At 38.4% G+C, this 17,304-nt stretch overlaps 2 protein-coding genes across 21 annotated transcripts in view; one reads left to right on the top strand and one right to left on the bottom strand.

Moving 5' to 3' along the window:
- Positions 1-5,981, bottom strand: part of PPIP5K2 (diphosphoinositol pentakisphosphate kinase 2) — an 80,260-nt gene extending 74,279 nt beyond the window's left edge. For 16 of the 17 annotated variants that reach the window (XR_009354073.1, XR_009354075.1, XR_009354076.1 and 13 more), the window contains exons 1-2: positions 5,843-5,978; positions 640-1,001 (exon numbers count right to left, since the gene is read on the bottom strand). Coding sequence is in view for 14 of the 17 variants with exons in the window: in XM_059175589.1 (XP_059031572.1) it covers positions 640-753 (114 nt within the window). In the remaining 3 variants the exon portion in view is untranslated. Of the gene's footprint in view, positions 1-639; positions 1,002-2,655; positions 2,775-5,842 lie in introns of all 17 variants that reach the window. The other variant, XM_059175590.1, reaches the window with a different exon arrangement.
- A 178-nt stretch (positions 5,982-6,159) lies between these two features.
- GIN1 (gypsy retrotransposon integrase 1) overlaps positions 6,160-17,304 on the top strand; it is a 29,562-nt gene continuing 18,417 nt past the window's right edge. For 2 of the 4 annotated variants that reach the window (XM_059175586.1, XM_059175584.1), the window contains exons 1-2: positions 6,160-6,250; positions 15,868-16,013. In XM_059175586.1, the coding sequence (XP_059031569.1) occupies positions 15,875-16,013 (139 nt within the window). In that variant the 5' untranslated portion in view covers positions 6,160-6,250; positions 15,868-15,874. Of the gene's footprint in view, positions 6,283-15,867; positions 16,014-17,304 lie in introns of those variants that run through there. The other 2 variants (XM_059175585.1, XM_059175587.1) reach the window with 2 other exon arrangements.

Raw genomic sequence — 17,304 nt, 5'->3', positions numbered from 1 at the left:
TAATAAATATGTGTTATTCCCAAAGATTTGGTACAGCTATACATCCTCGTAGATAGATCAAAAAGAAAACAAGACTCATGTTCCTATACACCTCTCTGGATACTTGATGTAGCCTCTCCATCTAGTCACACAGTTACAGACTCCTGAATAGTTAATATATAAGGCTATCTTTGGGTCAACCACGACTTTTACTGACAACATGACAAACTTAAAGAAGCTGGCTAAGTCAGTACTTTTAAAATTATCTCCTTCAACTTATTTCTTTATCTTCATGTACTTTTTAGGTACTTCTGTATACAAGAAACCCTTTTGGTTTATGGCCCTGATTATTTTCTCCTTGCCAAGTTTTCAACTGAATCCTGTGTTACGCTAGGCATATCAGTGAACATATCATGAAAGACATTAAAGTTAGCATCATTAAGCAACTTAGAAATCTGACCCCTAATGGATTTCTTGCCGTACCACAGATTCAATAATGTTACTAGTGAAACAAAATGTGCTTTTTCAGTGCAGAAGATTTCCAACAAATTTCTATGTGCAAAAATGTCTTCACAATTTAGATACTATTAATTCACCCTGACATTGATTAGCAATAAGCCTATATTGTACTGGTCTTCTCTCTCCAAAAAAACAACTTACAGACTCATCTTCTTCCTCCTCATCTTCATCTGCATGGTGGAAGAAATGTCGGTAATTTCCTGAGTTTATTTCTGTATCTTCAGGCCCAACAAAGAATCTGGGGGCCTCACTCATTTTTATTTCATTTGATACAGATATAAAGCACTATACTAAAACCGCTTCTAAATAAACCATTCTCTCTATACTAGCAGACAGAGCTCTGTCGCAGCTTGTTTCTGCTTATACAATCACTTGGAATTGTGATGACAGTTAGTTGGCAAATGCTCTTCTGTTCTCAGATATCATTGCTTCATTGTTGATGAAGTTTAAAAGACAAAGAGTGAGGTTATTGCTTCAGTGAGTTGATGCAGTAATCTTTCTACCTAAAATGCAATAAAAAAATTAATTTTGGAGACTGTACTTCAAAAATATTTATTTAAATGACACTTGTAAAATCCTGATCAGTAACTTGATGCATACCTTCAAATGAAATGACATTTGCTTCCATAAAATATAAAAAATTAAGCTCTAATCTTCAATAATCTACATTTCAGCAATTTGACAAACTGATTCAAAATAAAAGCATAGTAACAAAATAACAAAGTAACAATAACAAAAATACACACTAAATTCTTCAAGTCCAAAAATATCTAACAAATGAGAAAATTATTCAAATTATAACAAAATTCCATTAAAAGCTAAATACCTCTGCAATGCACTTAAGAATACCTGAATAGAATGAAAAAAAAAAAAAAAACCATAAAGTGTAATGTGGGTTTAAAACCCACTGGCATCTATAAATCAATCTGAAATTTGATTAAACCAATTTTTAAAAGACTAACTAGAAAGTTCAGGAAACAAAACCGTTTCGCATTCTAATCTCAAAAAAAATCAACAAAATAAAATTAGAATAAAAACAAGATTTCATTATAACAGCAGATCTTAAACTTTTAAAAGTCAGAAATTCCTTGGCTAGCCTAATAAAATCTATAGATCTTCTCCTCAGAAAAACATGTACATGAGTAATAAATTCTGCAAACAATTTTATATGACTGACATCCAAGCTTTTCTATATAAACTGATGCCTATGAACATCAGTTTAAGAACTCTCATATAACAGTGATATCTCAAAACATCTTTACCAAAGCTGTTTGTATTACTGTTCCCTTAGTCATATTAAAACTAATAACCTACCAAGATGAAACGATATATCAAATAATTCATTTGCCTATTGGTAATATAGTAAATTATTTGATCAAATATTCTTAGAAGCTGGATTATATGTTAGAACCACAAAGACTATCCCCAAAACTCTTTTTCCTAAAGATCTAATTCTAGTTTAATTGGTGACTCCCTATTAAATATTAAAACCCTAGCGTACCTAGCCAGGCTTCACTTTATGAAACTTTAAATTAAAATTTCACAGTGTTACAAAATTTGAAACAGTTGGTGATTAAAAAATTAAAGTAAAATACTTGCTCATGAATACCAAATACTGCTCAACTCTGAATTTTGTATTGGAAACTACCATGCTACTAAGTATCCACACTCAAAGAAGTGGTTCTCAAACTTCACATATCAGAATCACCAGAGGGCTTGTTAAAATATTAAACTAAAAAAAAAGTCTCAAAGTAGGACCCAATACTCTAAAAATTCCAACGTGATGCTCATTGCTGGCCTGGAAATCACACATTGGGACGCACTGCTCTAGACTTTGACAAAATTGGGTAGATAGCTTTTGCTGATAACTGTCCTTAACTTAGTTAAGTTGTTAACTTAGTTAAGTTGTCCTTAGTTCTGTGTCCTTAACTAAGTTACTGAAACTCCAGCCATCATCTGTAAAATGGGATAAATCTCATTAATTATTATGCAAATTAAATGAAAATGAAGATAAAATGGCAATTAGCACAAGGTAAGCATTTAGTAAATGTTAGCTATTTATTTATCTTGCGGGCTCTTATAATTAAGACCTAGATTCCTGACCTATCTTAATTGGCTCAGAACAAATACAAACAATTCAGTTTAAAAGGTACCTACTTAGCACCCCGTAATGAAGCCACAGAAACTCCTTTTTGCTGCTGCGGCTGACACTGGAAACTTCATGACATGTTTTCCAGTCTTACCACACTGTTTGAGACTATCACGAACACTACTGCCTGAAAAAAAACACTCCTCTCTTTAACAGATCTACCACGGTCAAAGCTGCTTAATTCTTTTTTTTTTTTTTAAAGATTTTTTATTTATTTATTTGACAGTGAGAGATCACAAGTAGGCAGAGAGGCAGGCAGAGAGAGAGGAGGAAGCAGGCTCCCCGCTGAGCAGAGAGCCCGATGTGGGGCTCGATCCCAGGACCCTGAGACCATGACCCGAGCCGAAGGCAGCGGCCCAACCCACTGAGCCACCCAGGCGCCCCAAAGCTGCTTAATTCTTAAAATGATACCACTGATCAAGCCTCAGTAATACCTAGTATTCATAAACCCACCTTTCTTGAAAAGCCTGATTTTCCTGAAACCCTAAAAGCAGTTTCCAATGCAAGTACTGTTGTAAATGGTAGCTCCAGTTCCAAGGCGCTATTACTGCAGCTACATAATAGGTTATTAAATAGGCTTCTGCATGCTGGCAAAGGCAGCCAAGCATCATTTAGAAGTGTATACAAGAAAGCCCATGCCAAGTTTCACAAAACCCTCACATTGATTTTTTTTTTCCTTCTTCAAACATTCATACACTATCTTTTTGCTGAGCCTGTCTGTCCTTCTACTTATAATTCACTATTGCCCTTGAAAGTTCCAATTCCTCCTTGAATAAACAACTGCAAAGTCTTCAACAAACGCCTTTCTGACAACTGTCATGCTTCTGACAACCCATAAATACACATCAGCATCTTTCCCATCTTTCATGATCCACAGCATTTGAGATGTATCTCCCCAATTACCTGTTTCCATTAGAGTTAAGGTTTTTCCTCCACAAATTTTTATTGTGAAAGATTTGAAATATTCAGAAAAGTTGAGAGAATGATTCACTACACACTTACATTCATATACTTACCACTAGATTCCAACAATTGCTAACTTTTCACCATATTTACTTTCTATTTATATATACATATACTTGCTCTATCATTTGGAAGTTATAGACATCAATTTACTTCATTTCTATATACTTCAGTATGCATCTCCTAAAAATAAGGACATCCTCCTATATAACCAATTATCATTTCCACTTAGGAAATTAGTAGTTCCCTAATACTATGTATACGTAGCTGTGCCGGTGCTTTTAGAGAACAAGGACCTTATCTGTATATTCCTAGTACTTAACTGGTGCAGAGCACTTATGTGGGTGATCAATAAACGTCCCACCAACTGTTAAGTGTAATAACCTCACCACAACCACCACAAAAGTCATACAAGTTTAAAACCTAAAACAGCAAGATCTGACCATGCAACTCTGAAGGTTCTGCACATTAGCTTCGTCGTCTGCTTTCAAAAAAAAAACCCATGCTGCAGTTAGTCTTTTGGTTTCTGAACTATTTATTTCTGCCTCACAATATGGAAGCTGCATGAGGACAGAGATCATTTCATAAGACACATAAATAGGCATATTGAATTCTTTTTTTTTTTAATGAAAACTTTCTTCTTTTTTTTAATGAATACTTTCAACCACTGAAAATATTAATGAAGAAACTGGAAGCAAAGAAGCATAATGGTAAGACAAGAGTAAGATAGGGGTGTCTGGGTGGCTCAGTGGGTTGTGGCCTCTGCCTTTGGCTTGGGTCATGGTCCTGGGACCGAGCCCCCCACATGGGGCTCTCTGCTCTGCGGGGAGCCTGCTTCCTCCTCTCTCTCTGCCTGCTTCTCTGCCTACTTGTGATCTGTCTGTCAGATAAATAAATAAAATCTTCCCCCCCCCAAAAATAAAAAGTAGTATAATTAAGAATACAGATTATGGAATCTAATAAATGTGGTTTCTAATACACATTTAATAATAAGCTTAAATGTTTACTAGTAACAAAAGTGGTTTTAGTTAGGACAAGGTAAGTGGCCTCTCTCAGTCTCAGAACCTAGCTCAGTAAAGTGAAAATAATACTCTAATATAACTCATGGAATTGTTGAGAGAAGTATATGAGAAAATACGTAAAGCACTTGGCACAATTAAGAATTCAGTTACTGGGGCGCATGGGTGGTTCACTGGGTTAGAGCCTATGCCTTCGGCTCAGGTCATGATCCCAGCCCTGAGTCCCGAGCGAGGAGCTCTCTGCTCAGCAGGGAGCCTGCTTCCCCCCTCTCTCTCCCTCTCTTTGCCTGCCTGTCTGCCTACTTGTGATCTCTGTCAAATAAGTAAATAAAATCTAAAAAAAAAAAAAAGAAAGAAAGAAAGAAAGAAAAGAAAAGAAAAAAAAATTCAGTTACTGGCAACCGCCTGAAACAAAAACTGTATTTTTCACTGAAGTTTTTCAATAGCAAAACAATACCCTATCCCAGGCTAGGGCAAAAAGATGCTGGGTACTAAAGCCAGCCACGCTTCCTCCTACTTCCCCCATCTAAGGCTTCCAGCACACTGAAGCAAAACAAGGATCACCCACAGGAATCCAAAGGTCGCCAACTCCCAGAAGTCGTCCCGAACCTAGTCCATGCGATCCTGAGGTCCCCACCCTCGGTCCTTCTCCCTCGAAGCGCGCGAGGTGCAGCCCACTCGAACTGATCAGGTGAGGCGGTGACCTGCCGTCTCCGTTTTTACTCTGGAAAAGCTGCAACGCAAGGGCCTTTCGGTTCTTCCGAAGCGGGGGGTGAGGGGGTGCAGGCGGCGAGGAGAAGAGGGGTCAAGACTGAGGGAGGGAAATCAAAACAGCCGTCGCTACCCTACCCACACCTCAGTCCCCGGACTCGAGGCTGCCTACTCTGGAGGAGCGAGCCCTCCGCCTGGAGTACCAGCCACGGAGTCCGCTCGGCAGTTTCCTTCGGTTTCTTCTGAAATGTCGGGTCTCTCCAGCCCAAGGAATACAGAAGCGAGGCAACGGCGGAGGAGAAGAAAATGAAACGCGAAAAGACCCGCGGGGCTGGAGGGTCACGCCTCCGCGCCCACGCCGCCTTTCGCCCTGGCACACGCCCCTGGGAAGAGCGCGTGTCTAAGCTCCGCAAAGCGCAGAAGACAAAGCAACTAACTGCCCAGCAGCGGCCTCGGGTGACCGAGCTCGGCACCTCGGTTCTCCTCAGGGCTGAGTCCTCACCTGCGACCGCTGCAGCAGCCACGCAAGCTGCAGAAGAGAGCCGCGCCCTTCCCACCTTTCGGCTTCCCCTTTAATCCCAGAGACAGAAGGCAAACGGTCCGCGAAAGACTCCAGCTGTTAGCTTGGACGCAGGTCTTTCACTCCAGTAGCAGCTGTAGGGCCACACAGAGGTACTGCAAGGCACTACACCACCTCCCTTATCTCGGTGGGTCACGCCTCTCCCCGCCCGCCTCGGGTCTCACACAGAAACCTCACCGGGCGGAACGCTTTCCGGCAAGTGCCAAACGGCCTGCCCGGCCCCCATAAGCACACCCCCCCTTAAAGGCACGGTAGTTCCGTTTCCGGCAGCACCAGATAAGTCGCGAGAGGAAGCTTAAATCCTGTCGTTTGTGTGTAGGACCACTTTCGGTGAGTGGTCGTTCCGGTATGCTTTGTTAGAGGTATTGTTTGTTTGTTTGTTTGTTTTTAAGTGAGGCATCCCCTGACAGTAATTTCGAAACCACTTGCATCTACTAGTTTAAGGACGGGTTTAATTGACCGCGGAGATTGCGCAGGCGCTCTTGGGGAGAGAGGGCCTTGCTTGGGCGTTGCGGTGTCCCGCGCCAGCTGACTTGAAAAGGGGCGAGTTCTGGAGTTGGGCGTGGGGAGGTGCTTCGTCTGTGGGACCGAGGTTTGCTTCAGATCGTTTGGCTGGTCAGGCCAAGTGTAGCTGGACCTTGCCCTTAAGAATTGATGAACGAGTCGTTCAGACTCGCTGGACGTGCTCTCCTCTCCGATAGTCAAAGTAGCGTCCGAGACCGCGAGCTGGTTGACCTGCCGCAGTTGGCGGACTCTGGAGAATTCTCCCCACTTGCCTTGACCGTCGTTGTCGTTTGATCTGGAATATTGCCCTCGTGCCCCCCAAATTAAAATTTCCTTTGGCGGGGGAAAATCGCCGAGTTCGGGGGAGAATCTAGCCCGGTAGTGTAGTTTAAAAGGAAAAGAACACTACCTCAGTGTGAGTTTTCCTCAAATGAGCGTTTCTGGGCCAAAGTAGAGAAATCGTGTTCCAAAATGGAAATTCATGGATCCCACGTGACTTTTGTGGGTCTGCTTCTGGAAGGGAGGGCATGTTGGTTCAGCGAACTTGTAGGTGGAACCGAAGCCGATTACAAGTCATCAGTTTTCCCATTCTTAGACCTGACCCAAAAAAATCGTGTTCCTCTTCTTCTCAAAGATTAGACTAAATCAGAAGTAAAAACTCTGATCACAAGTCAATATGTTGAAATATTGCAAAATTTAAGTTTTTAAGCTGGAACACATGCATGTGACAACTCTTTGGAGACTTAAGTTGTTGCCCTTGATGGGTTTTGTCCAGTTCTTACTTAAAGTGATACTTAACTGCCTTGGTTTTTGCATACGCAAGATAAAAACCAAAGGAATTAAGTAACAAATATTTACGCAACTACTTACTGATTTTATTTGACGTTGTCTTAGGGACCTAGCGTTAAAGCTTAATCAAATTTGACCCTGACAGTTCCTCTTGCAAAATCAGAACTTGTAATCAGCCACCTCCTCTTGTCATCCCTACATATTTTAATACACAAGTACTTATTTAACACAAATTCTTAAAAATAAGGGCTATTTAAAGAAGGCTTAATATTTATTTTTATAACTTAAACCACTAATTCTCCCTTGTAAATGATACTTTTGTTGAATATTTGGATATGGGAAACTACTTGATTTATGTTTGTTCTACTCCTACAACTTAAAGCCTGTATTATTTCTGTATATTAATGCCAAATATTAGCAGCAAACTTTAACCTATTTAGATGATTTTCATTTTTGTGAACTGATTTTTCTTATGTATTTAAGCTTGTGAACCACATTAGACTATAATCATTACAAAGTGTGCAACTCTTCAGTCTTCTGGCTTTCCTTGTTAGCATTAAAACATAAACGTTACCATAAAACATTAATCACCATTAGTGAAAACGAGATTTTAAAATCTTTTTCCTTGTAGATAGAGGTTTTGAGAAAAGAGTTTTCTATTATTTTGAACAGTTTGATATGAATGATAATAAATACTCTAACAATAATTTTATGTTGAATTACCATTTGCAAGGGACTTTGCAAATGCTTAATCTCACTGATCCTGATATTTATGAAAAAGGAAGAATAAGTATTATTTTTTTTTTCATATGTGATTACTGAAGCTTAGGTAGCTCATACACCACAAATTTTGACTCCTGAAAGCCATGACTTCGTAGACACACCCTACTTATATTGCCATATATATGTAAGAGAAGTAGTGTTTTCCTAAGTGCAATAACAATTACGTTTGGAACATGTGCTCTTTTTTTTTAATTCACTGCTATCTTTCCTATGAGGAGTGGCAAATAATTCTTTGCTCATTCACAAATACGTGAATGTCCACTGTGTCCCAAACTATGTGAAATGATATAAACATTAAAAATTAATAAGACGTTATGATGAGTGCTGTGAAGTGTGTAAACCTGGTGATTCATAGACCTGTACTCCTGGGGATAAAAATATACTCTATGTTTATGAAAAATAAAAAATTTTTAAAAAGTGAATAAGACTTTCTGAATTATTAATTACAAAATAATTTTACAACTTCACTAGAAGAGGCCTGAACCAAGTATTATGAAATCTGAGATTGACAGTAATGATGTTATTAGCATAGCAGGGAGAAAAAAGCCAACAAAATTTGAAACAACAGAAAACAAGGCTCAGATGTCAGTGCCCCCACTCACTGTGTTGCTTTGAGCAAATTGGATAATCTCTCTGAAACTCTATTTTCTTATCTATAAAGTGGATATACAGCTAGTGCCTACTTCATAGGATGTTGTGAGGATCATCACAGTAAAGCATTGTATAAATGTTTTGCAATTCTTAAAAATTGCCTTTGCAGTTAATTAAAAATTCTCCTTTTTTAAAATATTTTATTTATTTATTTGACAGAGAGAGAGGGGGAAGCAGGCTCCCCACTGAGCAGAGAGCCTGATGTGGGCCTTGATCCCAGGACCCTGAGATCATGACCTGAGCCGAAGGCAGAGGCTTAACCCACTGAGCCATCCAGGCACCCCAAAATTCTCCTTTAATTAAAAAAAATTATTCCTTGCCCCCGTAGTTTTGGCTTTTTCAGATGTCATTTAAATAATAGTATATAGTATGGAGCCTTTTGTGTCTGACTTTTTAGCATAAAAACATTATGGTTTTTAGATTTATCCCTATTAAGTATCTTTTTAGTTTGCTCATTATCAGTGCTGAGTAGTATTTCACCATATGGATCTACCATGATTTATTTATCCACTCACCAGTTGCTGAACATTTGGTTTGTCTTCAGATTTCAGCGGTTAGGAATAAAGCTTCTAGAAACAGTCCCATACACATTTGTATGGATATATACTTTAATTTCTCTTGAGTTAAAACTGTTTTCCAGCATGTTTGTAACATTTTGTATTCTCACCAGCGATGTTCTGTATCCTTGGTAGTACTTAGTATTGTTAGCTTGTTTTCCTTTTCTTTTCTTTTCTTTTTTGGCCTTTTTGATAGATGTATAGCAGTATTTTTTTTTTTAAGTCTTTTTTTTTTTTTTTTTAAGATTTTATTTATTTACTTGAGAGAGACAGACAGTGAGAGAGAGCATGAGCGAGGAGAAGGTCAGAGGGAGAAGCAGACTCCCCGTGGAGCTGGGAGTCCGATGCGGGACTCAATCCTGAGACTCCAGGATCATGACCTGAGCCGAAGGCAGATGTATAGCAGTATTTTAACACTATTTGTTTTTTTAAATGTCTAATTGTGTTGAGCATATTTTCATGTGTTTATTCGCAAGTCATATTTTCTTTGATGAAAGGTCTGTTCAAATCTTTTGCCCATTTTCTAAGTTGGATTGTTTGTACCTTATTGAGATTTAAGAATTCTTTACAAATTCTTTGCCATGATGAGGATGGAGCTAGAGATTTAAACAAGGCAAAATAAGTCAGAGAAAGACAAATACCATATTTCACTTATATGTGGAATCTAAGAAACAAAACAGATGAACATAGGGAAAGAAAAAAAGAGAGAAGCAAACCGTAAGAGACTCTTTAACTATAGAGAACAAACTGAGAGTTGATGGAGGAAGGAGGGCACTTGTGATGAGCACTGGGTGTTCTATGTAGTGATGAACTACTAAATTCTACACCTGAAACCAAATTTATCATATATGCTAACTAACTAGAATTTAAATGAAAACTTGAAAGAAATAAGAGTTATTTATAAGTTCTGAATACAAGTTTTTTATTATATTTGTATACTGCAAATATTTTCTCCCAGCTGTTGTTATTCTTTTCACTTTCTTAACATTGCCTTTAAAAGAACCAAAGTTTTTTGGGGCGCCTGGGTGGTGCAGTTAATTAAGCATCTGACTCTTGATTTCAGCTCTGGTCATGATCTCAGAGTCATGAGATCAAGCCCCTGCAATGAGCTTCGTGCTGAGGTGGTTTCTGCTTGAGATTCTCTCCCTCTGCCCCTTCCCCCCTGCTCCTGGTCAACTTCTCTCTACTCTCTCTCTCTCTCTCTCTCTCTCTCAAATAAATAAATAAATCTTTAAAAAAAATAAAAGAACAAAAGGTTTTTGGTTTTTTATTTAGCTTTGTATTCCCATAACCTAGTGCATATAAGGATTTAAGGACTTGGTAAATGAATAAACAAACAAAAAGTTACGTGGATCAAAGGCCTGACAACTGCAGTAGTGATAAAACATAGGAAGTTCTTCAGTGGTACAAAGGTCAGGAGAGGTTGAGACCGCTTCAGATTCAGACATCATGAAAGGCTTGCTTCAGTGAGGTGCTAAGAGATTTATTTTGAAAAATGGTTAAGACTTAATCAGGTAGGGGCACCTATGTGGCTCAGTTAGTTAAGCATCTGCCCTGGACTCAGGTCATGATAGCTGAGTCCTGGAATCAAGCCCAAGCTGGGCTTCCTGCTCAGTGGGAATTCTGCTTTTTTCTCTCTCTCTAATAAATAAAATCTTAGGAAAAAAAAAAAAAAAGATTTACTCAGATAAAATTGGAAGGATAAACCATTCACAGGGGAAATGGTAACATAAACCAAGGTACAGAGTGGTTGGGATGTGGGCAAAGGTATATAAAGAAGGCCAGAAGAGAAACTGTGAGCTTGTTTTGTGCCAGGTTGTAGAGGCTTGGCTAAATAGTTCAGACTTTGTCAGTAAGCAGTGGAGATGGCCAAGGGCAGTCTTTAATAGTGTCTACTCTGTCTAATAATTCATTTGGAAGATAAAAATATGCTTAGGACAATGAATAGTTTTTAAGTTTCAAGGTAACTGTCAAATAATCACCCCTTTAGTGTTCTGTTCTTTACTAAGACAGCCAACCCTTATATAACACACTTTTGAAGTACAAAAATATGTGGAAATTTTCTGATTTTTATGTCTTCCACCATTAGAAGAGTCCTCTACCTTAATGTTGACAACAAACAAACAAACAACAAAGCCAAAAACCTCAGAGAACTCAGTTTTCGAAATTTTATTGATTTCTTGTATTCCTCGAACTTTTGTACTATGCGCTTGCTCTGAGGAGCAAAAGTTCTATGTTGATGTATTTTCAGTTCTTCAAAAGTTAAGGGTTTGAAAGTGGAAAGGTTAATTTTAGTGAATAGACTTTCTGAACATGAATCTTTGCTCATGTATTTTAGGTAGGACAGCCAGGAGTATCCTAATAGCATAGATGCTTAAATGTACTAAGGGCTTTATCTTATATTGAGTAATTAGAGTAAAGATTTTCTGGATGTTTGTGTGTTCTCTCCCCCATACCCCAGCTCCTGCAAATCTGTATGTTGAAATCCTAACCACCAGTGTTACGATATTAAGAGGTGATGCGTTTGAAAGGTGATTAGGTCATGAGGATGGAGCCCTCAAAAATGGAATTAGTGCCTTTCATTATTGCTGCTGCTGCTGCTGCTGTTGTTTTAAGTAGACTCCATGCCTAGTGTGGAGCCCAGTGCAAGGCTTGAACTCATAGCCCTGAGATCAAGACCTTAGCTGAGATCAAGAGTTGGCACTTAACCGACAGAGCCCCCAGACACCCTGGAATTAGTGCTCTTTTAAAAGTGATGTCAGAGAGCTCCCCAGCACCTTCTGTTATGTGAAGACAAAGCAAAGATGTAATCTATGAAGCAAGAAGCAAGCTTTTACCAGACACTGAATCTGCCAGCTTGTGCTTTGACTTTTCAGCCTCTAGAACTGTGAAAAATAAATGTTTGTTGTTAATAAGACACCCAGTCTATGGTATATTGTTAGAGCAACCCAAGTGGACTAAGACACCCTGGAGAATTGTAGGGGACAGTTGGGGGAACTTAAAAGGTAGAAGTTTTTAAGTATAAGGGGAAAATAATGGACATCACTATAGTTTATGGAGACATTTCTGTTGTCCAATAGCCAGGTTTTTTTTTTCTACCAGTTACAATTACCCATATCCCTCTGTGTTATGGGACCTGTATTTTCTCATAAGGTGTGCGAGTTTGGTTTTGCTCCTGGAGGCTTTTTAATAGGCCTGAAAATGCTTCTTCCCTTTTCTTTTTAAGGTCCTTCAGGTTTTGCAACCTTTACTGATCTCTGAAAGGAAGGCACTAAAGGATTTTATCTTATTTGTATAAATCATGTCTTCTTCCAAATACCATGCTCGGAAGCTGGCTAGGATGGGATGTTTCAAGGTTCTGTTTTAGAGGATTTAGAACATTGTTGATTCCAAAAGCCACTCATAGAAAACCATAATTTGGGGCTGGTCATATATTTTATACAATATAGACCCTAGTGATTTAATCTAAAATGAGAAATGGCAGGGATGCCTAGCTGGCTCTGTGAGCAGAGCATGTGACTTTTGATCTGAGAGTTGTGGGTTTGAGTTGTGGATGTAGCGATTACTTACAGATAAAATCTTTAAGAAGTAAAATGAGACAGGGCAGTTCTTTCTCTCCCTTGGACATGGAAGAGCTTGTGTCAGTGTACCCTGGAGTTGAAAATAGGATAAATGATTTTTGCTTGTTGGTTTAAGAGTTGAGGAGGTTTAATACAGAGCTAGAGTGACAGGCAGGCAAATGGATAGGTAGGCCAGCATAGTCTGTATTCCCTACTTGATTCACCAGTTTCCCTAAAATGAAAATTGATGAACAGTGGAAGTTTGCCAGAATCATTCGGCAGGGGAAAAACTGTAGTGAGGGTGACATTAAAGTAAAGGCATCAAGGTCTTCTTTGACAGATGGAATGGGTGGTAGGGGTCAGGGGGAATGGTACTTCACCTAAGAGAGTTTGAAAAGAACTAAGATTTAGAGCATGATGGAATTTGAAGACAGAGCCACAGGACAAGGGCTAAGTATATACATAGTAAAATCTTTCCATGCCTTTACTGTTTCCAATTAGGGGTTATTCTGACTACAAAAAGTCTATGAACATTTTCTTACACGTCTTTTGGTAGTCATGTATTCATTTCACTGGGGTATAAATTCAAAAGTAGATTGGTCAAGTCCTTACTGTAGACAAGTTAGAAGACTCAGTTTTTCCAAGGTAGCTGTAGCATTTTGCACTGCCATCATGTATAAGTGTTTCATTTGTTACCTGTTCTTATAGGTGGCATTGTCTATGTTTTTAATTTTACCCCTTTTGATAGTGTGTAGTTAACAGAAATCATGACTTCTTAATTTTCTTTTGGAGTAGTGATGTTGAGCACATTTTCACTTGCTTGTTAACCATTTGGATATTTTCTTTTTTAAAGTGCCAAGTAAGATTTTACTTTTATTTTTTGAGTTGGGTTTCTATCCATTTCTTTTTGATTTGCAGTTGTTTATGTATGCTGAGTATGAGTCCCTTGTTAGATATACATATTAAAGATATCTTCTGCCAGTCTGTGGATTACCTTTTCCTTTCCTTAAAGATGTCTCTTGAATGGGTTGTGATTTCGATGAAGTACAATTTGATATAATTTTTTCCTCCTAATTAAGAATAGTGGTTTTTTGTGTCATGTTGAAGAAATCTTTATATAGACCATAAAATAGGTTACACTTTATGCTAACCCAAGACTAAGAGATATTATAAATGTACTGATATCCTCAGTGAAGTTATGAAAAGATCGGAAAGATGGTTATATCATATACTATATCATAGGAGAAGAGACTTAATAGACTGTTAAAGCCATAGGTTCCTGGGCAGTCTATTCTTTTTTATTCTAACATTCTTTCTGTGGTAATACTCTCTTGTACACTCATCACTAGATCTTCTAGTAATCAGAAAATATCAGTATTGTTTTCAGAATTAAAAATTTTAAGCTTCTGTGTTATAGTCCTAGTAGGAAACAGAAGATGGGGGATGGGGCACCTGGGTGGCTCAGTCCTTAAGCGTCTGCCTTAGGTCATGATTCCGGGCTCAGGTCATGTTCCCAGGCTCCTGGGATCCAACCCTATGTTGGGCTCCCTGCTAGGCAGGGAGCCTACTTCTTCCCTACCCACTCCCCTCCCCCCCGTGCATGCTCACACTCTCTCTCTCTCTCTGTCAAATAAATAAAATCGGGGGGGGGGGGGGAGAAACAGAAGATACATTCTCCTGGAAATCTGAAGAAAATTAAATGAAGCTCCTATTTAAAAGACCAAAGAACAGGGTCAAAAAAATCCGCATGGTACTCTGAGATTAGTAACAGCAGGGCATGATGATGGACTAGTGCTCCTGCGTTAGCGAAAAGAAGAAATGATGTTATAGACTTGCAGTGAGAATTAGAAACATGGAAGATGGGCTATTCTACAGAAGCAGTAGTTGCAGAGGGTTGCAGTCTAAACCAATAAATAAATATCCTGACTGCTTCTGCATTCTGATTTGCCTCCTGGCACCTCCCACTGAGCAAGCCTAATCAGAAAACTGTAAGTGTAGTTTCCAAGGGTCAGTCTCTTAGGGCACAGTAGCAGGGAAAGAAAGGCCAAAAGATTGATCTGGAAGGGTGGGAGTGGTGGCAAACAGAATAATCTGCATAGAATAGTTTCTTTCACCTAAAAATCTGAAAGGGGCTTTTTTTTTTTTTTTAACTTAATGGTTTCCCATATAATTTATGGTCTAAAATTGACAAATTTTATTTTGTTTTGTTTTTGCTGGTACAGTCAGAGTTTTCTTTATAACATAGATAAAGTATGTACAGGACCAAAAATCAGTTCTGTTCAAGAAAAAGCAGCTTATATGTAGTTCAGAAGAGTATATGAGATCTGGCATAACTAAATATCTTCTCTGTCATTTATCATTTAAACATTTCCAAAATCGATCTTTTTCATAAATTACCTGAGTGGACTTTTTTTTTTTTTTTTTTTTTTGCATTTTGCATTTTGCAATGACCATGAATATATTTAGAAGGGGGAAAAAAGGGGCGCCTGGGTGGCTCAGTGGGTTAAGCCGCTGCCTTCGGCTCGGGTCATGATCTCAGGGTCCTGGGATCGAGTCCCGCATCGGGCTCTCTGCTCGGCAGGGAGCCTGCTTCCCTCTCTCTCTCTCTCTGCTTGCCTCTCCATCTACTTGTGATTTCTCTCTGTCAAATAAATAAATAAAATCTTTAAAAAAAAAAAAAAAAAAGAAGGGGGAAAAAAACCATTTTTCCCCTTTACAACCTATCACGTATTTAAATGTCATACAACAGAACCATTCTATGTAACTAAGATTTCGATTGATGGTAGTGAGAGACTTTATGCAAAACTTTTTGAGGTGTAATCATTTATTTTGTTTTTTCCCAGTATGTGGAAAATTTTCAGCATTTCTTTTCACATGGAAGGAGACAAGATAATGTGTTATGATATATCTCAAAAATAGCTTTTGAATATTTTAGTTCGTATACACCACACAGATCCTTTTCTGTACTATATTTATCTCCATCACAGATAATATTCCGGGAATGTTCAATCATATGTAAGCAGAAATGTGACAGAAGCATGAACCAAAATAGCAACTGAATGAACTTACCATTCAAATTATATCTTTAAATACCTTTACCTAGGTTCATCATGGTCCGTAGTGGAAAAAATGGTGACCTTCATCTTAAACAGATTGCATATTATAAACGAACTGGTGAATACCATCCAACTACACTACCAAGTGAAAGAAGTGGCATAAGAAGAGCAGCAAAAAAATTTATCTTCAAAGGTAACACTGGGGCACCTGGATGGCTGAGTTGGTTAAGCATCCAACTCTTGATTTTGACTCAGGTCATGATCTCAGGGTCCTGAGGTGGAGCCTGGTGTGGGGCTCTGTGCTGGGTATGGAGCCTCTTTAAGATTCTTTCTCCCTCTCCGTCTCCCCCTCTCTGTTACCTCACCCCCGCTCATACACACTCTCTTTCTCTCTGTCTCTAAAAAAGAAAGAAAGAAAAAGAAAAGAAACAAAGGTAACATGTATGCCCCAAATCTTAAGTGTAGAGTTAATATAGATGATTTTCCATGTGTACTTTGTGGAATTCAGAGAATTTTCTGCAGTAACTGGTTGTTGTTTAACAATTACCAGCGCAGTTGATGATGACTCTCAGTCAAAAGCAAAATAAAAATTCCAGTGAAGCTAATTGAATATAAGTAAGCATGAAAAGGACTTTAAATCATAGAAAATGATAACCATGGCAAAAAAATAAAAAAAAAAAAACACTCATTTGAATTAACATCTCATGCTCAGGTAGTTCCTACTTTAATGGCATTTTCTAGCACTTATGTCACTATTGATGAAGAGCTTATTTGATGCTGATTTGAAAATATTGACTTTTTACTGTATTTATTTCTGTGGTCCCTCTGCCATCAGATATTTTCAGGATCACATTCATTTTTGGATACCTAATCCCCCTGAATGGATTAAATATTTGAAAGGCAGTAGAAAATTTATGTTGAAAGATTATGGTAATTTTTCCTTCTTCTCTTCCTTCAAAGGGAAGAGACGTTTGCAATGAAATAAGCTAGAAGTTAGGTTGCCAGAGGACTAAATGAATGTTGGTGCTATTAAATAATGGAAGTTTTTCCTCTAGGTACAAAATCAGGGGACTTTAAAATAATATATAAATACTTCCTCATATCTCTGTGTATATCCAGTCCTGTAACTCCTTTATACTTCATAAGTACACCTCTTAGCTCTTAGTAAAGTTATGATTCATTCATTCATTTATTTATTTAAACATTCATGCAGCAAATGTTTACCAAGTTCCTACTGTGTGTCAATCACATTTTAGGCCTTAGGGATAATACATGGATGAATAAGGTAGATAAGGTTCCTGCCCTTAGGTTGCTTACCTTCTAATTCAAGGAAGGAATGTTTCACTCAGCATATGCTTCATTAAACACTAGTAACTTAGTGCTGTATTTTGGAGTATGTACTCACCCTGGAGAGAGAGAGGATTCTTTCCCCACCTCAATTGCTTTCCAGCTATGGATTCTTCTCAGGTACCCTCCAGAAGAAA

The sequence above is a fragment of the Mustela lutreola genome, chromosome 5 (assembly GCF_030435805.1).
Source record: "Mustela lutreola isolate mMusLut2 chromosome 5, mMusLut2.pri, whole genome shotgun sequence".
NCBI lineage: Eukaryota > Metazoa > Chordata > Mammalia > Carnivora > Mustelidae > Mustela > Mustela lutreola.
The sequence above is the reverse complement of the archived record's forward strand: the minus strand, read 5'-3'. Positions and strand labels throughout refer to the sequence as shown.